The following is a 21797-nucleotide window of genomic DNA, read 5'->3' as shown; positions in this document are numbered from 1 at the left end:
CGGGGCAGGTGACAAGCACGGGGAAGGGACAGGATGCAGGCCACAGAAGGCTAAAGGTGACTCAGGACGTGCTGGGCAGGGGCGTGCAGGCCAAGAAGCTGTGCGGGTCAAATGCTGACCCTCCCTGGAGGGGAGCCTCGTCCGCCTCTGCCTCGCTCACCCTCACGAAAGTGTAGAGGCAGATGGACATCCAATTGGTGAGCAGCTTCTCCACTACGGTCTCTGTCCTGGGATGACAAGGAGGAGGGCAGGGCAGAGTCAGCAGGTGCAGGGGCGCCCAGGGCTGTCTATCTGGCAGACCCCACACCTGGAGGGCCTGACTCAGGTCTTGGCTCCTGCTGTCCCCGACCACCCGGCCCCGTGGCTGCTGGCAGACACACAGACCTGCGCAGCATCAGCTTGGGATTCTTGGCCACATACTGGGCCACCAGGTCACTGAGCAGGGTGCGCAGGATGTCAGTGAAGTACTCCAGCTTTCCATGCAGCGCCACGGTGAGCAGAGACGCCACGTAGGCGCGGTCCCGGGCTGAGAAGGTGCGCTGGCTCTCCAGGGTGTGGATGAACTGGCGCCAGGGAGAGGGGACAACGGGTGGGCAGGGAGGGCAGATTCAGAAACAGAGGGACTGAGAAGGGGTGGGGCCAGAGGACTCGGGGGTTCCCTCCCCATCCCTAGAGGGTCGGGATGGAGGGGCCAGAGGGGCTGGCACCTTGGTCAAGAAGAGCTTGCTGTTGAGCAGGTTGGACAGCTGCCCCAGCCCCTGCTCCACGGTGGGGCGCCTGCTCTCAGGCACGCCCAGGTCCCGGTGCAAGGGCGACTCCTGGTGCCCAGGGAAGAAGACCCTCTCAGCATACACCTTGTAGTCGAGGAAGGGGATGCCGCTGCCCAGAAGGTCACTGGTGAGGTCGGTCATCTCGGTCATCAGGTCTGTGGAGCAGAAGAGGCAGGTCTGGGTGCAGATCCTAGGAGATGGGAGCAGGCTGGGCACAGAGCCCTGGGGTGCGGGGCCTGGGCAGCCTCACCTGTGAACTCCTTCTTGCAACGGTCCCGCACGCTGCTCTCCAGGTTCTCCAGTTGGATCTGCACTTTCTTATAGTCCCTCAGGGCCTGCTTGCTCTTCCTCCTGCTCAGCACCAAGGTCAAGGCAGGGAAGGCCAGGGGAGGCCTGAGCCCTTGCAGGGTCCCATCAGGCCCGGGCCCACCCTAGTCTAACCCAGCCATGCCCAGCAAGCCAGGGTCTAGTTAGAATAATTCAACCTGTCCCATCCTAGGCAAGTCACTCCCACCCGTGACCCAGCCTAGTCTGAGATCAGTAAACTGTAACAGGGCCAAGTCTGGCCCCTGGCCGGCTTTTGTAAATAAAGATATGTTGGAACACAGCCACGCTTGTGTGTTTGTACACTGTCTGCAGCCATTGCCAGGCTGGAATGGCAGAGCTGAGCCACTGTTGCTGAGACCACCTGGCCCACAAAGCCCAGAATAGTCTCCTGCCCTTTCTAGGAGGCGTTTGCCGACCAGTGGTCTAGTATGCCCCTTCCCAATCCAACCACCCTGCCACCTGCCCGGACCAGCCACACCTGGCTATACTCACCTGTACATAAGGACAATGATGATGACACCCAGAGCCAGGAGAGAGGTGCCCACCCCCAAGCCCACCTGGGCTGCCATGGGAAAAGCCACGGGGCTCTCGCCATCGTACTGCACGTGGCCCAGGGAGAAACGAAGGTTCCCCATCTGCACCTGCAAGAGGAGCCTACCATGAGCGCGAGTTCAGTGCACGCCCAGGGCCCACCCCAGCCCAGCGCTTTGCCCACTGACCGTGAACTCGGGCAAGGCGTCGGGCGCCTCCCGGGGGGCATGGTGCCGGGGGAGGGGCTGCTCCATGGGAGGTTCGCAGTACAGGTGGTGCCGGGTCAGCGTCTTCACCACACACGGGCCGTCCCCGATCATAGCCACCACCTCCTCCTTGGATATTGCGAGGTCCAGATTCTCCCCCTGGAACACGGGGTCACCGATCGATCACTCAGAACTCTTCCCTAAAGGGAGGAGCTAATGGTCACTCCCATCTTATCTCCCCAAATGCGGGAAGGATGGTCCTGAGACCCACCCGCAGGAGCAGGGTTCATGGTGTCTCGGCGCTTCTTGCCCTGCACATGGGGTGACAACCCCATGACGTTTTCCAAGCTGCCTCCTGACCTTTTCTGCCCCTCTCTATCCTCCTTCCTTTTCCTGGAAAAGTCTTAAACTTTTCCAGAGCTATAAATCTGGAGAATAGGACTTGCCTGGTGGTCCAGAGGATGGGAACCCACCTGCCAATGCAGGAGACATGGGTTTAATCCCTGGTCCGGAAGATTCCACAAGCCAAGGAGCAACTAAAGCCCATGGACCACAACTACTGAGCCCCTGTGCCCACGTGCCATGCAGCAGGCGTGGGCGGGGCTTGTGATGAGAGGCCCGAGCCCCGCAACCGCAAAGAGTGGCCCCCACTCTCTGCAACTGGGGGGAGCTTGCACAGAATAAAGAAGACCCAGCACAATTAAAAATAAACATAGGGACTTCCCTGGTGGTCCAGTGGCTGAGACTCCGTGCTCCCAATGCCAGGGGCCCGGGTTCTAGCCCTGATCAGGGAACTAGATCCCATATGCCACAACTAAGCATTCACATTCGCAACTAAAGAATCTGAATGCTGCGACAAAGACGGAAGATCCTGCCATGCCACAACCGAGACCAGGTACGGTCAAATAATAAATATTTTTGAAAAATAAATAAACATAAATAATGTTTTTAAAAAAGGATGCAATGATCTGTGGGGAAAACAAAAAAAGAGGAATCCACCTGCCAATGCAGGGGACATGAATTCAATCCCTGGTCTGGAAAGATTCCACATGCCGTGGGGCAACTAAGCCCATGTGCCACAACTTCTGAGCCCATGAGACCCAGAGTCCGTGCTGTGCAACAAGAGCAGCCACCGCAGTGAGAGGCCCGCGCACGCCAACTACAGAGTTAGCCCCCACTTGCTGCGACTAGAGAAATCCCATGCAGCGACGAAGACCCAGCGCAGCCAAACAAACAAACAAACATTTAAAAAGTCTGGAGAACATAAAGCTGGGCCCAAATCCTGCCCAGGGACCTAAAGGAGCAGAGCCCCTGTGTGTCTGCTGGCTCACTGGGTGGGCAATGATAGGCTATCTACCTCTGGCCTTTCAGGGTCCCCAGCTACTGCGTGCATCAGAACACGCGACAAGTACATGTCTGCATGAGGCAGGCTGCCAAGTGGCAATCAGCCCAGGCACCTACTATGTACCTGCTCACCACAGTGTGTGCCAAGCCATTTACGTATTGTTATTCAGACACCTGCCACAGAGCGTGTCAGGACCCAGGCCACAGGACCCAGTCCAGGCACCCCACCACCAGCCCCCTCAGCAGCCGCTGGGTCCATGCCCCGGCCCCTGCTCTGCTGTTGTGCCGTCTCTGCCATACACAGCAGTACTGCCTGGCAAAGTGAAGGGTGTTGGGGCCCCACCCAGTCCCATCTGAAGCAGTACCTCCACAGAGAGCACACTCCCAGGCTTGTGCCGGAACGGTGCGCTGGGATCCTCAGGGTTGAGGGGCTGCAGGATGGGGTCGGCCTCGTAGGAGAAGGGCGTGGGGTTCAGTGTCGCAAAGTCAAAGACCAGGTTGTCAAGGATAAATTCCACACGGACCCAGGGGTCCTCAGGCAGGCCTGGGAGGGCCGGTGTGTGGCATGTGATGAGCTGGGAGGAGTTCACGTGGCAAGGCTCCTCAAACTAGGGCAGAGGTAGGGAAGACAGGGAGGGACCGCTGAGAGCACACACGAGGTGGGCCACAGCCTCCACTGGTGCCCACCCCCCATGGCCGTCCAGGGCTGAGCTGGGTGATGGCAAGCCCGGTGCAGGCGGGAGACGCCCACGGGGGTCTTACATGAAGGCCGCCACAGGACACGCCGGGGGAGCATGCTGTCTCTGGGACCACTCGGCGCCTCCGCTCAAGCCCCTGGCCCGGCCTTGACGCTCTCATGGCCACAGTGACGCGGATTCTTGGTGTCTGTACCACATCTAAATTCTGGCCACAGACCCGGATCTCACGGCCTCCACTGAAAACACAGCCCAGGAACCACTTGTGGCTCATGTGAACCCTGGGCGCAGCCCAGGCCCCGATGTTAGGTCAGCCCCAACCCAAACCCAAAGAAGGGGGTGACTGAGGACCAGATGGTTGGATGGCATCACCAACTCAGTGGACATGAGTTCGAGTAAGCTCTGAGATGGTGAAGGACAGGAAAGCCTGGCGAGCTGCAGTCCATGGGGTCGCGAAGAGTCAGACACAACCGAGTGACTGAACAATATGCCCAAAGCCCCACGACCCCTCTCTCCACCAGCACTGTGGCAGGTGAAGCCCCTGCTAGAGCCCTACAAAGCCCCACGGACCGGCGCCGCAAAGACCTCGCTGCCACTGCTCTGCAGCCGTGCCCTTGGCCCAGCACCTGAGGAAGCTCTTGGTGGGGCTGGCAGACGTGACATTGGGGTCCGATGTGTACTCAAACTGGCTGTGCTGAAGCCTCCGCTCGGCGGCCCCAAACCACACAGCCACGGGGAGTGTGGCAGGCGTGGGGTGCGGGCTGGTCTCGCATTGCAGCTGCTCAGCCTGCTGCTCCAGCAGCCTGGGGAGGGGAGGGAGCAGTGGGAGGCGGGCCAGGCCAAAGCGGGCACCGGAGTGGGGAAGGGTATTGCAGGACTCAGACCCGCTTGGGCCTCAGTTCACTCCCCTTCGGTGCTGACTGCTGTCTCCACGGGTGACCCTGGAGGTGCACACCACCACCCCCTGCCCAACAACCCCGCACCAGGAGGGGCTGGCTGCTTCCTGACTCGGTCCCTGTCCCCCTTTCTCCTCTCCCCAGCAGGCCACCCCCTCCATCTTCTCCCCGGGGCACAAGGATGGTTGCAGGATGAGGAAGCAGCCCTCACAGGTGACAAGGCTGGTCGCCCACCACCACTCGGATGTCCTCCAGCCGCCCGGTCAGAAGCTTGGAGCCATGCAGGGTGAGGCTGGTACCCCCAGCTCTGGGGCCTCGGGCAGGGAAGACAGACTGCACCTCGGGGTCCTGTGGGAAGGGGAAAGGAAGAAACAGTCAGGCCTGAGGCCAGAAACAGGGAGGCAGAGGGACCTGGATGTAGCGCAGAGGCCCTGGGGTGGGAGCCCCAAAGGCGAACCAAGGGGCCGGAAGGAGCCGCATGAGGGGTGGGGACCGGGCAGCCAGGCACCTGGTAGGCAAAGTCATGCTCTGAGACGCCACGTCCTCTTCCTGGTACCTCCACCGTCACGGCGCCTGCCACCTCCTCCCTGCTGGCCCCGGTGATACACACGAGGCTGTGGGCACAGGGCAAGCTGAGGCGCTGGGCCACACTGAGGACCCCTCAAACCGACCCGGCCGCCCCCTCCCTGGCCCACTACATCAGGTGGTCTCCCTGCTCCCGACACTGACAGATTCTCTTGCTTTGGAACAAATTCCTTAACAGCTTGCCAGGAGGCTCTGCCATCTGAGAATTAATATTTGTGATTCGATCCCTCAAGTCCAACCCCAGACCTCCACTGACGAGGAGAATTTCTCTCTCTGTGGGGCACAGATTTACCAAGGGACCCTGTAATGCTGGGGGCAGGGGTGCGCTGAGAGTTGAGCGGACCTGACTGGCGACCTTCACCGAGGCGCACAGCACCAGTTACAAGCTGGTGATACCTTGGGACTTCCCTGGTGGTCTAGTAGTAAAGAATCTGCCTTGCAATGGAAGGGACGCCGGTTCGATCCCTGGTTGGGGAACTGAGATCTCACAAGTCTCAGAGCAACTAAACCCATTCACCGCAACTACAAGAGTCCATGAGTTCATGTACCACAGTGAAAGATTCCCAACACAGCTAAATAAATATGTGTGTGTGTGTGTGAGTGTTAGCGCTCAGTCGTGTCCAAATCTTTGCGACCCCATGGACCGTAGCTCACCAGGCTCCTGTGACTATGGAATTCTCTAGGCAAGAATACTGGAGTGGGTTGCCATGACCTCCTCCAGGGATCTTCCCAACCCAGGGATCAAACCCACAGTTCCGGCATTACAGGCAGATTCTTTACCATCTGAGTCACTAGGGAAGCCTGTATGTATGTGTGTGTGTGTGTATATATATATATATATTAAAAAAAAAAAAACACCACGGTGATACAAACTTGACTTCCCCCCCAAAAAACTTCAGAACGCCTCTAGTCAGGTCTGGGGTTGGACATGAAGGGAAAGTGAACAATCTAAGAAATGTTAGTTCTCAGCCAGGAAACAGAAGCTCGGGGCCAATCACTCTCCAGAAATTGAAGCCCGCAGTGGCTGGACTCTGACATTGTCACGGTCACTGCAAATACCCCCAGGTAGCAGAACCACCAAAGTGTGAACTCCCCGGGAGAGATTTCCGCTGGAATGCATTTTGATCATTTTGTACGGCAGCTCAGAAAGGACTTTGGTCTCGTGGTTCTAGGATCATTAACAGTCACCCCAAGCTGTTAGTTATAGTACATTTAGTACGTTCTGGCGGCAAGGACAATCTCTAGGAAAGTCTTGTTGAAAATCAGACCACGGGGCCTACAGATGCAGACCTCTGCAGGAAGTGGGAGAGGTGGTTTGAGGATCTGCCCTGGGGTTTTGGACCCACTAGCCAGGTAACCCTGACAGCCAGCGGGTTGGGGACCTGTGGCTTAGAGATGTCTCCTTGGCCTCATTCTGTGTGTGCCTCTGGGACCCTGTAACTACCAGCCTGTAAGCCACAAGCTCCGGGAAGGTGGCAGGGGTCCCGGAGCCTGGTACTCAGCAGGTGTGTCACAAGTCAACCTTCCCACTGAGGAGCCCGCCAGGGGCAGTGCTTGGGGAAGAAGTGCCAGAGGGCGGGAAGGTCAGCCCCGGAGCACAGCGCCGGCTGCCACAACTATGTCCATGGTCATTTGGAAAGCCGGCTAAGCACACTGAGGCTGAGCCGGGAAGCAGAGCCACCAGTCAGCTCTGGGCAGGGACTGGGCTGCAGGCCAGGAAACTGCAGGTTCGTGCACCAAGCCAAGGCCTCCACAGCAACCTCAGCCCTGAGACACTGTGACCAGAGCCAAGGGAAGCGGGGAGAGGGGTGTGCAGACGAGCCGCAGGTGGACGGCGGTCAGCCGGAAAGCCAGCCATGGAGCCCACGGGGTGTCCCCTGCTCCTCTCGGTGCAGCCCACTCACCTGCTGGACACCTCATACTCCTGGGCGTCCACAGCACAGGGCACTCCAGCCACTCTGACCGTGTCCTGCACATCCTGCACGTGCTGGCCCAGGTTGGAGCCCCTGATGGTGACCCGGGTGCCGCCGTCTACAGGCCCAGTCAGTGGCTCCACCTGTTCCAGGGCAGGGACTGGTCACCTCTGTGCACCTGGTGACCAGCCTGGAGAGACAAGAGACAGCCCAGCCTCTTCCACCTCTCTGCCCCCTGAACCCACAGCAGCACACCCCCACTCTTGAAGGGATGCGCCAGTGTTTCAACTCACCGAGTGGATGACGGGTGCTGGGCACTGGGTGACCACAGCCTCAGCCTCGCCACAGGCCTCCTGGGCCGTGCACTGAGGATGCTCCCCCTTGCACCACACGCAGCCGTACTGGGGCAGGGCGGTTTGGCAGCGGCTACAGTCCTCGTGGCCCACGGAACAGTCATAAAGCACCACTGCGGGGTGGAGAGACGAGAGTGACAGGCAGGCCGGGAACAGCCCTGTTGCCTCCAGCCAGTCCCCGCAGCCCCAGGCGGCTCACCGTGCAGCCCATCCACGCTGTCCACACGCAGACGGCCGGCCCGGCGCAGGAACAGCCCCACGCGGAGCTCTGGCTGCAGAGCCTCATAGCTGAGCTGGAGAAACGGGAGTGGGGTCAGTGCCCGGGCTCAGGGGAACCACTGGGCCTGGGGAGAGGGTGGTCAGTGAAAGGACCAAAGTGTGTGTTCCCTTTGTGGGAACACAAAGCCGCAAGTCAGAGGTGGGGTACAGGATCCCCCGGGGCACAGGGTCAGAGCAGAACCCCTGGGGCACAGGGTCAGAGATCAGAGTAGGACTCCTGGGCACAGGGTCAGAGGTCAGAGAAGAACCCTCGAGCACAGGGTTAGAGATCAGAACTGGGGTACAGGACTCTCTTGGGGTCACATGGTCAGAGAGTGAGCTGGGATGAGCATGGCGCAGCCAGCGAGCTCAGTCGCCGCCCTGCGGCCAGCCTGCAGCCAGTGCCCAGGACTCGGGGGTGTACCTGGTACGGCCGACACGTGATGTGGCACCGGGTATCTGGAGGCGGCTCACACTCGACCCGGGCCTCAACCACCACCTCCCGACCCTCCAGCTCCATCACACACTCGTGCTCTCCTGGGCTGTCCTGGGGGCAGAGGACATGGCGGCGGGGGCAGCTTCAGGAGCTGGGCCTGGTGAGCTCTGCGGGGCCCCCAGCACAGTCCCTGGGCTGGGATCGAGGCCTGAGGTCACGCTCTCCCCTCCTCGCCGGGACTTGTGTCTAGTTCGCTGACGGCCAAGGAGGCCACTGCTTCCTCCTCTGGTGGCTCAGGCAGTAAAGAATCTGCGTGCACTCCTGCCACGACAGCCAGTGAAGAACAACAGCCAAGGCTCTGCGCTACCCCGGGGCCGTGGGCCTCAACAAGGTCACAAGGCGGCCAAGGACATGAGCAAACTGAGGCACGCCGCCGCCGCCGCAGGCACCTCACCAAACACACCAGGTTCGTGCGGAACACAAACCGGGAAGCGTGTGGCTTCGCCCCTCATGAGCGGCGGGCCAGGGAGCTGCTCGTGGTCTCCAAGGACAAGCGGGCCCTCAAGTTGATCAAGAAAAGGGTGGGGACACGCATCCATGCTAAGATGAAGAGAGGAGCTGAGCGACGTCCCAGCCACCATGAGGAACGCAATAGCCAAGAAGGACTGAACCTTTCCCCTCCAAGCACAGTAAACCTTTCCAGACAAAAAAAAAAAAAAGAATCTGACTGCAACGCCATAGACCTAGGTTCAATTCCTGGGTGGGGAAGATCCCCTGGAGAAGGAAATGGCAACCCACTCCAGTATTCTCATCTGGGAAATTCCATGGACAGAGGAGGGTGGAGGGCTGCAAAGAGTCAGCCACAACTGAGCAACTCACACACACACACAGAAAGGAGGCCATGGCGACACCCACACACGGGCCACACACACCTGGAAGAGGCGCAGGTTCCGGCCTAGCAGTCGCACTTCTCGCCGCACGTGGACGGGCATCAGGCTGGAGCCCTGCACGCTCTCCACACAAGGGCAGGAGGCTGCCCCCCAGGTCGCTTCCTCCTGCAGCCCCAAGCGCAAGGCAGTCTATGGCACCCACCCGCTGTCACAGCGCCCCCTCCCCAGGCAAAACCCCAGGGGACCCGGGCAGCGCAAGGTGGCACACCCCACTGTCCGCCCCATCCCTCGCCGGCAGAATCATGAGGTGGGCCCCCATCCCCTCCCCTGAGGCCCCCTTCCTGGGCCGGGTCTCACCAGCTCCCCGAGCCCAGGGGTGTCGTACTGGTAGTCCAGGCTGGACAGGAGGATGAGCGGGGCGGGAGGGCCCTCGTGCTCAGCGGAGTCTCCATCACCTGAGAGGAGGCTGGAAGTGGAGAAGGCGGGCATATCACCCCCCGTCCACTCGTCCGCCTCGGGCAGCTCGCCGCCTTCTCTCATGAGCCAGTCCAGAGCGGGCTTCGTGGAGCCAGCGGCCCCTGGGAAAGTGGTGGCAGGGGCAGAGCCAGGGGGGTGGTCCTGGGGGCCCACAGAGGGGAGGGCCTCGGGGCCAGGCTCCACAGGGGCGGGAGGCAGGGCCGCTGCCTCAGAGGGTGGTGGGTGTGAGGCCAGCAGGTCCTCAGGGGTGGCCAGGGGTCCTAAGGCCGAGGGGCCGGGCACAGTGGGGCCAGGTGTGCTCTGGGGGCTGGAGGGGGCAGGAGGAGGGTCCCTGGGGAGAGGCGACTCCGTGGGAGCCGAGGCAGGGGTGGGGTCAGTTCCTGCCCATGGCACCCAGGGGCTGAGCGGGGAAGGCCTGGCCCCAGGGGGGACATTGGAAGCTATGGAAGGAGTGTCCACAGGCAGGGTGTCAGGAGTGGGAGTGACCATGGCCTGGGGGGCTGTGGGTGGGAAGGAGGTGGGTGCATCTCGGGCAGGAGGGGCCGGGGAGAGAAGTGGGCTCTGGAGGGGGAGGCAGAGAGGGACAGGAAGGGACAGGAAGGGCCACTCAGCAGGCAGGCGCGGGAGCAGGCGGCAGGCAGGCAAAGGGTATGTTAAAAGGAAAGGAGACCAAGGAGAAGAGAGACAAAAACAGCCCATTAATTCTCCAGAGGGGATGGGAGGGGGCAGGGGGCAGGCTCTGGGGCATCTGTGCCAAGGTGGGGCGCAATGCCCAGACCTCTCCTGCCTCTTAGCCACTAACAGCCTCTCCCGAAACAGGTGGGATGCTGACAGCCATCCTCCAGGGAGCAGGTCCCACACGGCAGCTCAGGTGCTCGTAACGGAGCACTTGGGCAGGCAGACACACAGAGCCCAGGCCACCAGAGAAACCCTCACGACGGGGACCCCCATGCCCCACCCCGCCCTCCCTCCCGGACCCAGCAAGGCGATGGGCTCACCTGTCGGCCGACCACTGTGGGCCCGGCATCACACGAGGCCTTGTGTGTGCAGAGGTGCTGCCAGACACACCAGTTACACCCCCAGCGGCTGCTCACGCAGGCCTGGCACCTGCACAGAGCACAGTCATGGGGGCATGGGGGCGCCACGGGGCAGCCCAGGGTTGGGGGGAGCACCAGGGGTCGGGGTGAGGAACTCACGGTGCTGACGGGCGGAGCAAGGTGATGGCCACGCAGTCATAGAAGGAGAGGGCAGCCTCGGCGATCACGACGGCGCCAAACCTGAGCTCCATGCTCACGGACACGTGGTCTGCAGAGAGGGGAGGGGCTGGGCTGAGAACAGGGGAGGGGCACCCGGACCCCGAGACCACACCGGGTTTGGGATCAGCACTCCAAAGGTCAGGAACACAGTCCACAGGGTAGGAAAGAGGGACTTGAGGGGACCCGGGAGCAGACGGAGGATGCAGAGAAAGGCACCGCTTTAGCGTTCTTTGCCTACATTCACACCTCATCCCTATCACACCCCTTGGAGCAAAATGGGAAGATGGCGGGGCTCCTTCTCTCACCCACCGGCTCCTCTTGGCAGCTCTGGGGCCTCGCTAGGGTCCGGGGAGGGGCACATGACCCCAGAATTGGTCAGCAGGGCAGGACTCTGGGATTCCCCAAAGTGGCAGGAGTAAGACTCCCCTGGCCACAGTGGGGGCAGGTCAGGTACCGACAAGAAAACCTGCCAAGAGAGGCCGGGACACCATTGGAGCCCCCGGGCAGATCAGGCTCCGTGTACAGGTACCCAGTGTGGGCAGGCACCTGTGGCCGCTGGCCCCCAGGAGTCACAAGCACCCTTCCCAGCCTGGGTTAGTAACAGGGCCCCGCCTGCTCTGGTCTTCACCTCCCTCCTCTCCTCACGGCTGATGTTGGCAGGACTCAAGGCTGCCACACGCAGACATCCCAGCTCAGGCTGGAAGCTCCACAGCCACCGCTCTGAGCCCCGGCCCCGAGAGCACTCGGAACGGCGACTGCACCTGGACGAGAAGGACCAGTGTCCACCTGTGACCCTCAGGGGACCACTGGCAGTTCACGGGGCAGGGACACATGCAATCCTAGGGACCTGGGCAAGATCCTCAAAGGGGCCATGACATGCCTGGCAAGTCAGGGTGGAGGGTGAGACTGGCACATCCAGGGGTCAAAGGTGGAAAGTCAAGGGCCAAGGACTGGGAACCCTGGAGACAGGGCAAGTGGGTAGGAGCATTGCGGGCAGGAGGCTGGGGTGGGGTGGGGATGATGGCGGGGGCGGGGGGGAAGGGCACTGACCTGCCGAGGAGCACACACCACCCACAGTATGGGTCCCTGTGAGCCAGGCAGGACACACAGTCCAGGTGCTGAGCACAGGAGGCCACGGGAACCTTGAGAAGCTATAGCAGCAAAGAAGATTTGAGGCCAGCGATCCAAGTGCCGGCAGCTCACCCACATACAGGGCCCTGGTTCCCTCAAGGGCCCTCCCAGCTGCCACGCCCTCCCTGGGGGCGCCTGGCACTCACCGTGCTCTGAGTCATGACATACAGGTGCTTGAAGGCCCCATCAAAGATGAGGTCTCTGCTCACCGCAGACCCCTGCTGGACGATCTGGGTGGAGTACGGGTGGCCATCGCTCCCTGGGCCCAAGTAGACCTGAGATCAGAGACCACAGGGTCTGAGGCCCAAGGCCCACCCTGCTCGCCCCAGTAAAGCAATTTACAGGTAGAATTTCCTCCTAGGCAGTACAGGTCATTACCACCCAGCCCCGGGGTGGGAGTGGGGGTATCACGGGTAAATGCCATCCGGCCCCAGAAAAAGGAACACAGGTCATCTCCCCCAGCCTGGGGCCAGAGATACATAGATCTCACGTCGCAGCCCCAGGGGGTCCCAGGCATAGCTCTGTCCAGGCTGGGTCCCCAGCAGCCCATCCCTTCCAGTTCTGTGGCAGGGCCCAGTACCTCCTGTGGACTCACCCTATGCAGCTGCCCTTGACTGTCGCCCAGGAAAGCAATGGTATGTCCATCTTCCACAGTGATTGCCACAGCTGTTAGCTGGACCCCCGGCCACTCCAGAACCGGCGTGGCTTCCAGGGGGACACGGCTGGCCATGGGGCTGGGCGTGTGGTCTGAGCCACAGGGATACGCATCCAGGGTGTCCTGCAGACAGCCAGAAGCCCAAGTTAAGTCCTCCCCAGATCCCCTCCATCCTCCCTAAACAACCCCATCCCCTCTCCCAGCATCTCTGCCAGTTCTTGGCTCTCCCATAGCCGCATCCTTGGTCCTGCCTCAGTGGCTTCCATCCACAGTCTGCAGCAGCTCCATCGCCTCCTGTGATCCCCACATGTCTGGGGGCCCCACTTTCTCCCATCCCTGGCCTGGGAGCTGCTTCCTCCAGTTCATGCACAAGCCTTGCCCTGGACCATTCTTCCAAAACTTCTTCCAGCCTGCATCCTTCTCTCCACGTCCACTAACCTGGGTCCCCTCCCACCTCTCACTGAGTCAGTCTCCCTATATGCAGCTTCTACCCTTTTCATCCAACCTGCATGTGTGCTAAGTCGCTTCAGTCAGGTCCTTCTCTTTGCGACCCCATGGACTGTAATCCGCCAGGCTCCTCTGTCCATGGGACTTCCCAGGCAAGAATACTGGAGTGGGTTGCCATACCTCCTCCAGGACATCTTCCCCACCCAAGGACTGACCCTGCATCTCTAATGTCTCCTGCATTGGCAGGCGGATTCTTTACCACTAATGCCACTTGGGAAGTGTTCGCCCATCCTGAGACGAGGGCCAAACAAGTCTCACCAAGCCTGAACCTCACTTGCCTCTCAAGAAACTTTAAACAATAGAGTCCAGCCTTGCCACATTCTGGGTCCCTGCCCGGTACCCTAGACCCTCAAACACCCTCTCAGTCCACTACACAAATGCCATCCCTTCAGTGCCAGATCCAAGCATAGCCCTGCACAGCTGGCTGTCTGTTCCTCCTGTATGCCACTCTTCCTATAAGGTATTCCTCCATCGCCCAGACACAAAGGAATCACTAAACATCCGCTGACCTGACCAGTAAATGCCTGCCCAGTGGCCTCAGAGACAGGGAAGGGCTGGCCAGTGCCAGGACTTACCACGGGCAGCTGAGCACAGTCGGAGTTGACATCATACTCGATGTAGGCCACCTCCGCCCCATCCTCAGCACGGCCCTCCTGGGTGTAGCAGGCATCGCGGGTGCGATTAGCAAGGCGATCCACCTCATCCAGGGGGAAGGCACAGAGCGCCGATGCGCCAGTAGTCCCGGCAGCTGCCGATGGGGGCCGGCCCACGCTGGGGGGAGCCGCGGAGGAGAAGGCCACAAAGAGCACCTCGCCCTGGGCCACGTCCGCGGACGCGGCCACTGCCGCAGCCTGGATGAGCCCGTAGCGGCCCCCCTGACAGGCCAGGGGCAGCTCCACGTAGGAGTAGTAGTGCTGATCCCGGAGGCACACGCGGGACACGTAGGCGCGGAAGGCTCGAGACTGAGCCTGCAGGTCCCGCCGAAGGAACAGGAAGTAGGCACTGGCCCCGCGCGCGAAGGCGCTCACGAAGTGATGGCTGTACTCCGAGAGGCGGCCCACGGCGAGCTTGGCCGTCTCCTCATAAGAGAAGGCGGCCTGGGGGTCCGGGGGCTGTAAGGCCCGGGTGGTGATGGGCGGGATGCCGCCCCCTACGCCTCGGCTGGTGTAGCCTCGCCCCACAAACAGGAGGGGCTCCCCAGACGGGCCCTGGGCCACCAGTCCCACCGTGCTGACGGTGGGGTCGTTGGCGGCCACATACTGGGTGTCCCCGGGCCGCTCCGGCCGCAGCAGCAGCTGCCCGAGCTGCCCCAGGCGCCTCTGCTCACAGACCCCCTGGTGTACGCTGCCGCACACCACCAGGGCCCCCGGGCTCACCAGGAGCAGCTGGTTCAGGTTGCTGGTGGGCTGTGCCTGGGGGCACTCGTCAGGCATCACAGGGGGCAGACAGTCCCTGCTGTCCAGCACAGGGCCAGTGGACACAGTGGCCTCCAGCTGCAGTTCCGGGCTCAGCTGGAATAAGAAGTTGGTGGCTCCGAGGTAGAGGGTGCCTGAGGTGGGGTCTCGAGCCAGGTGCTGCAGACGCGTACCATTGGGAGTGAAAGCCGTCGGTGGCAGGGGTTGGAGGCCGAGGACCCATCCGGCCAAGAGCGCCTGGAGGAGAGCTAGGCCAAGGGCAGGCATGGTCACCTGGCAGGGAGACAGAGAGCGTGAGCAGGGCTCGGGCGGCCACCTGAGCCCCATGGGACCACTGGTGAGAAACAGGGCTGTGACACTGCCAAGATGCCCCTCCCAAGACAGCGAGAACCAGGCTGAGATGGCACCGCGCTTACGAGGACCACAGGACCACACATTTGCAAGGGCTCAGCAGACGCTGTCCTGGGAACGTCAACACTGCCTGTTCTCTGTAAGTATCACTCTCTCAGGAGACCGGCAGCCCCCACCCCACACCTAGACTGCCCATTGTCAACACAGGGTCCAAGGGTGAGGGGCTAGAGAGGCAGAGATGCGGGAAACATCCTGCTCCTGGGGACCAGGGCCTGGAAGGGGCAGGAGAGCCAGGGAATGGGAAGAAGGGACCCAGAAGGCCCCTCTGCACGGATGTCGGTTTCCTGGGCAGGAAACGAGAGGGCGAGATCCCATGGGCCACCTGCATGTTAGGGCAGGGCAAGAAGTGGGTGAAGGGCCTTTCAGGCTAGGAATCCAGAAGGGTGATAAGCAGAAAACCAACAGACCGGAGAGATGAGAGGGTCAAGGCTGCCATGGACAGGGCCTAAACAGCTGGACCCCAGCTTGGAGAGCCCCTAAGAGAGGTGGGAGTCCCACACTTGGGTGTGAGGCCAGGCTCACCTGGCAGGGCCGGCTGGATCAGGAGACAACGGCATGCCCTGAGCGGGAGTCACCTAGCCGGGGAGAGAGCAGAGCATGGAGCTGGGGGCTGGGCGGCAGGAACATGGGCCCCCCACCACAGAGGCAGCACAAAGGTACCCCTCCCCGCTGCCCAGTCTGCTAGTGGAGCTGGGCCCAGCCTGGCCCTCAGCCACCAAACACATTCCACAGGGGACGCCTCCTCGGAGCCCATGGAGGGGGAGGGCAGCGGAACCAGGCATCCTCAGGGCCTGGGAAAGGGCAGCTATGGAGGAGTTGAGTGGCCGGTGGGCCCAGTCTGGCCCCCACTTTGGCCCTATCCCCCCTACAGCCCGCCCTCAGCATTTCCCATCCTTGCCCTCTGCCCAAACTCTGCCCTCTCAGGGTGCCCAGGTACATGCCCTGCCCACAGGCCCAGGCCAAGCCTTGCCCCAGGCTGCCACCAGCACGTGAGCACACTCATGCTCGCACACACCAAGAAGTATACACACCACCCACCCTGCATGCACACACCAACACCCAAACACATGGGTGTGAGCACACACCTAGATGCATGCACACACTGCCTGTACATACGAGCCAGAGACACATACCCGGAAGCACATCCCACACAAACACACTTACCCACCCACCCACCCAAGACATACACACCACCACCCACATCCTGACCCCACACACACAGACTCACACACACTTCCCTGGTTCGAGCCCTAAGTCCTCAAGGGCTCTGGAAGCCAGGCCATCATCTCTTGCTATTTCCTCTCCTGCAGGTCAGAGCAGAGGGGGGAGGTGGAGGGGGCAGGGGGGTGGTGCTAGAGGAAGTCACCAGACGAGTACCCCACATCCCCTGAACCTTCCCAGACCTTGAGGGCCTGCTGTCCTCACAGACCCCCTCCCTGCAGACTCCACCTGAAGCCTGGGGAGACCAGGAAACCATGACACCACCTTGCTAAAACCTGGCTGGTCTCCATCCTGGAGCACCAGGGTGGGTAAAGCACTGGGGACCGGCAGCGCATCCCAAGCTGTGAGATGTTCTCCCTGCTTGTTTGTGTCCAGGCCACATGGCCCAGCCCCTCCTGCCACCCAGCTGCCAGTCTGCCGGTGCACAGTGCTCCTCCGAGAGCTTCCCAGGGTCCAGGTTGGCTCCTCCCAGCCGAGGCCCCCCTAGCTGGGTGCTCCTGAGGCTGGCCCAGAGGGAGCAGGGCTGGGCGTAAGGCTCGGAGGAAGGTCCAGCGAGGAGCTGTGGCCACAGCCCGGCTGGGCACTGCTCCCAAAATAGCTTGGGGGTTTCCATTTTTAGTGTGCAGAGAACAGGGCAGCTCTATGGGAGCGGGAACAAGGCAGCCACTGTTTGCCACCGAGGGGGCAGGGGGAGGGGGGCGGCAGGGAGAGTCGTGAACCCGGCAAGAAGCCCAGGACTATGGCAAGGCCAGGCTTCTCAGGAGCCCCCCACCTTGTGCCCGAGGCACGGTGGGGAAAGTTTCTTACCCCGGGAAGATGGGGTCTGCCTGAGGATGGGCAAAGGCTGGCTGCTACACTCAGCTACTGCTCGGCCCCTCCCACCGCCTCCCTCCCAGGGACGGGCCTTGGGCAGAGGGTCTCCCCCACCGTTCGCTTACAAACATTTGCTCAGCGCAGACTTCATGCCAGAGTTCTCCAACCCTCAAGGGGCAGCCACCAAGGCACTCCCTACATGTAAAATCACAACTGAGTCGAGTGGCCCACAGGAAGCCAATGGGCAGGACCCAAACAGCTTCTGGCAAAGTCACATCGCAGGCTGGAGGCTGACCCCCGCTGGGAAAAGTGTCAGCCTTCTTCAATCACTGCCATGGGGCTGAGCCACCCTCGCCCTTCCCCACATACCACGGGTGGGAAGAAAAGAAGGGTGGTGACATTTTTCTCCTATCGGCCACAGACAGCCTCTGGCCCCTCCGGTGCACCTCCTCCCACCTCAGGGGGACTTTAAGCAGAATCTGAGGATGTCCCTCTCTCCAGCATCTTTGGAGGCACCCCCCCCCCCCGGGGCCTGGAGGATAAAGGTCAAGCCCCTCCCATCCACACGCTCTCCTGTGGGATCCTTGCCAGGGCTCCCCCACACATGCTTTTCGTTCCTGCCAGGCCAAACTGCAGACTGCTCATCACACTCCTCCACGCTCACTCCCTATTACATGAGGTGCCCAACCATCACCTCCCAGAGAAGCCCTCACTGTCCCCCAGGCTCCTGAGAAGCCCACCACATGTGATCGGCGGGCATCCCCAGCCACCGCCCTGGTGTACATTGCAGCTCTGCCTTGGGCTCTCTGAGCCTCAGATTTCCCATCTGGAGAATGGGAGGCAGGACTGCTCTGATCGTTCAACGTGGTATGGTGTGTGCCTGGCACGCGAGGCACCAGCCAAGGCCACTTTTCTCCCTGTTCCACGCTCCTATCCTGAAATTCCTTAAAGGCAGAGAACGTGACTTCTAATTCAGAGGCCCCAGTAAGCGGGACAGACGTTAGCACTGAGCAGGTGCTTCTTGAATATTGAAAAGAACCCTCATTTCACAGCCAAGAAAACTCAGCCAGCAGGGGAGATGCGGAGCCCACAACCTGCTACAAGCCACTCGGCTTCTCGAAGGACACAGTTGTCAGCCCCACTTTTAATGACTAGGCCAGAGCAGACTGAAAAGGGTGCTTTGGAGCTGGGCCTCCAGTCCCCAACTTATACAACTAAGATCTCTTCTCCATCCCCAACATCTCAAGCCCCAACTAGAGTCAAAGCCTAGCTCTTCTGGGCCCCCCATCTCTGGACCGATTCAGCAGGGCCCAAGGCTGCCTAACTTCTGCTGCAAAGAACAAGCACAGTCTCCTGGACCTGGGGCTGTCCTGGCCAACCAAAAGGGCATATAAACTCTGCCCTTGAAACTGGAAGTGTTCATATCCCAGCCCTCTTCACCGGAGTCGTAGGGATTGGTGCGAAACCGGCCTTTCCTTTCGGCCCTGTCGCTGGGCTCCCAGGGTGCACCCAGAAGTTACTCATTGACAGCATCAGAGTGCAGAGTGCCGGCCCTGTTGTCTGTGTTGAGCCGGGGTAGGGGCGGGGTGGGGGGCACCATTTACCAGTGAGGACTCAACGAGTGCTCATCAATCACCCACCATCTGGGTGCGGGGTGGGGGCTCCCCCTCTGGGGGTGCGTGGCAGGGGGATCCCAGTCTGCCTTTGTCAGTCGCGCCGAGTACCGCCTGGAAGGGCTGCTACTGCGGAGGGGAAGCCTGGACCTCCCTGTTGCTCTTCCCCGACCCTCCTCCCTCCTCCCTGACCAGGGCAAGGACCCCCCCAGTGGTCCTGGAGGGCGGGGAAGAGGCCGGCCGGTCCCCGGCTGAGGCGGCGGCGGCGAGGAGGGGGCGCGGAGGAGCGGCTCCACCTCCTCTGTCTCCCAATCGCGTTACAGGCGGAGCCGCCAGAGTTTCCCTTCGCGCGGAGAAGTGTGGTCCCAACTCTCAGGATCGAAGCCGCCCACCACTCACCCCGGGCCGCCTCGGCCCGGCGGCATCGCGGCTCCAGGCCCGTCCACCCCGGGGACGCGTCGCCCCGGCCCCACCGCCCGGCCCCGGGCCCCGCACTCACCACCCGGCCGGGCCCCGCGGGACGAGCGCGCCGAGGCGGGCGCCGGCCGCTCCGGGTTCGGAATCTGCGCGCGCGGCGGCCTCCCCCCTCCCTTGTTCGCCCCCCCCACCCCGCTCCGCCACCCCCCGGAGGTGGGTCTGGCGGAGCCGCAGCTGTTACCCGGAGACCGAGGGGCGGAAAACTGCGCCCGCCGCCCGCCCCGCCCGCCGCGGCGCTGCCACCGCCGGGAACAAAGGAGACAAAGCCGCGTCGGCCGGGCCCGGCTCCGCTCCTTCCCCCCCCCGCTCCCGCCGGGCCGCCCTCCCCCCGCCCGCCGCCCAGGCCAGGCCGGAAGCAGCCGGGAGAGCCGGGCGCGCGGCCCCGAGCCGCCCGGGACCCCGCATTCCAGCCCTCCCGGCTCTGCACTTGCCGAGGGCGGGGGACTCGACCCCTCGCTCGCTAGGGGGGCGGACGGTGGGGGGAGGGGAGGGGAAAGGGCTGCACCCCGGCGGTTGCCAAGGCAACGCGGATGGCGGCGGGAGGAGCGCGCAGAGTCGAGCCGCGGGACCGGCTGCCCCACCCCGCCCAGTCCCCGCCGGGCCTCACCTGCGCGCCGCGCTGGAGCCGGAATTGGGGGCCCTCCGGCACGGGAGGGGCCGGACGGCGGGGGCTGGGGGGTGGGGGTCGCGCTCTCCAACCCGACGTGTGGTGGTGCTCCGACCGGACCTCCGCCTGCCTGCCTGCCAGCGCCCGGTGGGACCCACGCCCCTCACCTGCCCCACCAACCACCGCCAACCACCACCCCCGCTCTCCGGGGCCCGTCTTACCAGTCCAGTACCTGGTTCCTGTGGTCATCCTCCTCCAACTTTCTTTACCTGAACTCCGGGGCGCCTGGTTTCTGCCCACCGGTCCTACTCCTGGGACTCTCAAACGGCCAAGCTCTCCTTCCGGCCCCCACCTCTGGCTGTGCGGGAAGAGCTCTGGCTTTGGGGTTGGGCCTGGGTTTGCGCCATCACTGAGCCAAGAAACCTGACCCCTGCCCCCCAAACACACATGCTTGTTTGCTCACCGTCAAGTGGAGGTGATGCCACACCTAGCCGGGCTGGGAGAGGAGGGCCCACCGCTGCAAATGTGCACAAGCTAGGGCGCATTTCCTCCCAAACCTGTACCTGGACCCGCCCCAAGCTGAGAAGCCGTGGGCAAGTCCAGACTCCCTCACCCGTAAATACGTCACCCTTCCAAAGGCACACCTGGGTTCTCTCCTGAGGCCCAGGTGTGCCCTCTGCAGGGCCCTTCAGGCTTGGCTCCCTGCAAACTCAGGAGCCAGCATTTAGTCCATCCTATTAGGACTTCCAGAGGGTTTTGGCTCTCAGCCACTGGGACAGCCGCCTGGGAGGCAAAATTTGTCACACACCCTGAAAGCTCCCAGGGCCTCTGCAAGGCTTGTGGGGAACCTTGATCAGGTATCATCCACACTGGCTGCTGTCTAAAGAGCTAAACTTCAGGCACCCTCTTCCCACCTTCCACCCATCAGGGTGCCTTCACTCACAGACCTGACTCTGCCTTCCAAGTTGTCCCTCCCCAGCACCTCGGCTTGCTCCCTGGTCCTCCAACCAATCTTCCAACATCTGGGTCCAGGATTCAGCACTCTGTCTGCACCAGGATGGCACCCTTTCCCCAGTTCCCTCGTCTATGGACATCACAGACCCCAGGTGCTATCTGGCCTTCTGGGGTGCCCCACTCCATTCCCTAACGTTATGCTCCACACCCATCACCACCTCAGTCAAGCTGGTGTGCCCCAAGGCCCTCAGCCACCTTGCCTTGCCTTCCTGTGCAGCTTGTGGGGGTGTGGGGTGGCCCTTCCATATACCTGGACTCCTCCCCTCCCCAGACCCATTCATTCAAGTGCACACCCTTTAGGACCTACCTCACCTATGTTTGCTGCTGCTAAGTCACTTCAGTCGTGTCTGACTCTGTGCGACCCCACAGACGGCAGCCCACCAGGCTCCCCTGTCCCTGGGATTCTCCAGGCAAGAACACTGGAGTGGGTTGCCATTTCCTTCTCCAGTGCATGAAAGTGAAAAGTGAAAGTGAAGTTGCTATGTCCAACTCATAGCAACCTCATGGACTGCAGCCTACCAGGCTCCTCCATCCATGAGATTTTCCAGGCAAGAGTACTGGAGTGGGGTGCCATTGCCTTCTCCTCACCTATGTTTAGGACCTAGGATTTCCAAACCCCACAACACCCCTCATCTGTGGACAGATATGGCATCTCCTACCCCACCAGGAGGATGAACCCCACCAAATGTAGAGGTCATTTCATCCCACGCCCTCCAAAGGAATCATTACAAAAAGAAAACAAGGCCACGGATGGAGTGACCAGACGATCAGAGCTTCACTGCACCCATGGGGCCACTGGCCAGGGCTGAGCACAGGTTCCCAAGAAGGGCGGGATCTCATGGAAGCATTTCTGCTTCCATAGGCCCCTGCCGTGTGTCAGCTCTGCTCAACCTGCTGACCTACCTCGTTGCATCCGGAAAGGAGGGTGGGTTCTTCAGACCCACAGTGCAAGCAGAGCGCCTCCTCGCTGCTCCTGTTTACTCAAGGACACACAAG

The 21797-nt window shown here is 61.8% G+C and overlaps 1 protein-coding gene and 1 pseudogene across 11 annotated transcripts in view; one reads left to right on the top strand and one right to left on the bottom strand.

Moving 5' to 3' along the window:
* Positions 1 to 20406, bottom strand: part of PLXNB1 (plexin B1) — a 29080-nt gene extending 8674 nt beyond the window's left edge. Inside the window, exons 1-28 of one of the 11 annotated variants that reach the window (XM_070776739.1) lie at positions 20251 to 20406; positions 20009 to 20161; positions 15579 to 15631; positions 13806 to 14918; positions 12664 to 12846; positions 12215 to 12343; positions 11988 to 12088; positions 11566 to 11698; positions 11247 to 11403; positions 10878 to 10986; positions 10680 to 10788; positions 9562 to 10242; positions 9247 to 9369; positions 8303 to 8425; positions 7820 to 7913; positions 7561 to 7733; positions 7259 to 7410; positions 5278 to 5383; positions 4981 to 5117; positions 4500 to 4676; positions 3941 to 4112; positions 3544 to 3786; positions 1817 to 1993; positions 1590 to 1738; positions 1021 to 1121; positions 708 to 925; positions 385 to 563; positions 161 to 227 (exon numbers count right to left, since the gene is read on the bottom strand). In XM_070776739.1, coding sequence (XP_070632840.1) covers positions 161 to 227; positions 385 to 563; positions 708 to 925; positions 1021 to 1121; positions 1590 to 1738; positions 1817 to 1993; positions 3544 to 3786; positions 3941 to 4112; positions 4500 to 4676; positions 4981 to 5117; positions 5278 to 5383; positions 7259 to 7410; positions 7561 to 7733; positions 7820 to 7913; positions 8303 to 8425; positions 9247 to 9369; positions 9562 to 10242; positions 10680 to 10788; positions 10878 to 10986; positions 11247 to 11403; positions 11566 to 11698; positions 11988 to 12088; positions 12215 to 12343; positions 12664 to 12846; positions 13806 to 14912 — 5100 coding nt within the window. In that variant the 5' untranslated portion in view covers positions 14913 to 14918; positions 15579 to 15631; positions 20009 to 20161; positions 20251 to 20406. Of the gene's footprint in view, positions 1 to 160; positions 228 to 384; positions 564 to 707; positions 926 to 1020; positions 1122 to 1589; positions 1739 to 1816; positions 1994 to 3543; positions 3787 to 3940; positions 4113 to 4499; positions 4677 to 4980; positions 5118 to 5277; positions 5384 to 7258; positions 7411 to 7560; positions 7734 to 7819; positions 7914 to 8302; positions 8426 to 9246; positions 9370 to 9561; positions 10243 to 10679; positions 10789 to 10877; positions 10987 to 11246; positions 11404 to 11565; positions 11699 to 11987; positions 12089 to 12214; positions 12344 to 12663; positions 12847 to 13805; positions 14919 to 15578; positions 15632 to 16284; positions 16514 to 16541; positions 19143 to 19202; positions 19299 to 19361; positions 19440 to 20008; positions 20227 to 20250 lie in introns of those variants that run through there. The other 10 variants (XM_070776738.1, XM_070776742.1, XM_070776744.1 and 7 more) reach the window with 10 other exon arrangements.
* On the top strand, positions 8441 to 8983 carry LOC139178704 (large ribosomal subunit protein eL36-like; annotated as a pseudogene).
* Positions 20407 to 21797: the final 1391 nt, after the last annotated feature.

This window comes from Bos indicus, chromosome 22 (assembly GCF_029378745.1).
Source record: "Bos indicus isolate NIAB-ARS_2022 breed Sahiwal x Tharparkar chromosome 22, NIAB-ARS_B.indTharparkar_mat_pri_1.0, whole genome shotgun sequence".
NCBI lineage: Eukaryota > Metazoa > Chordata > Mammalia > Artiodactyla > Bovidae > Bos > Bos indicus.
This window is presented reverse-complemented; position numbering and strand designations above follow the sequence as displayed.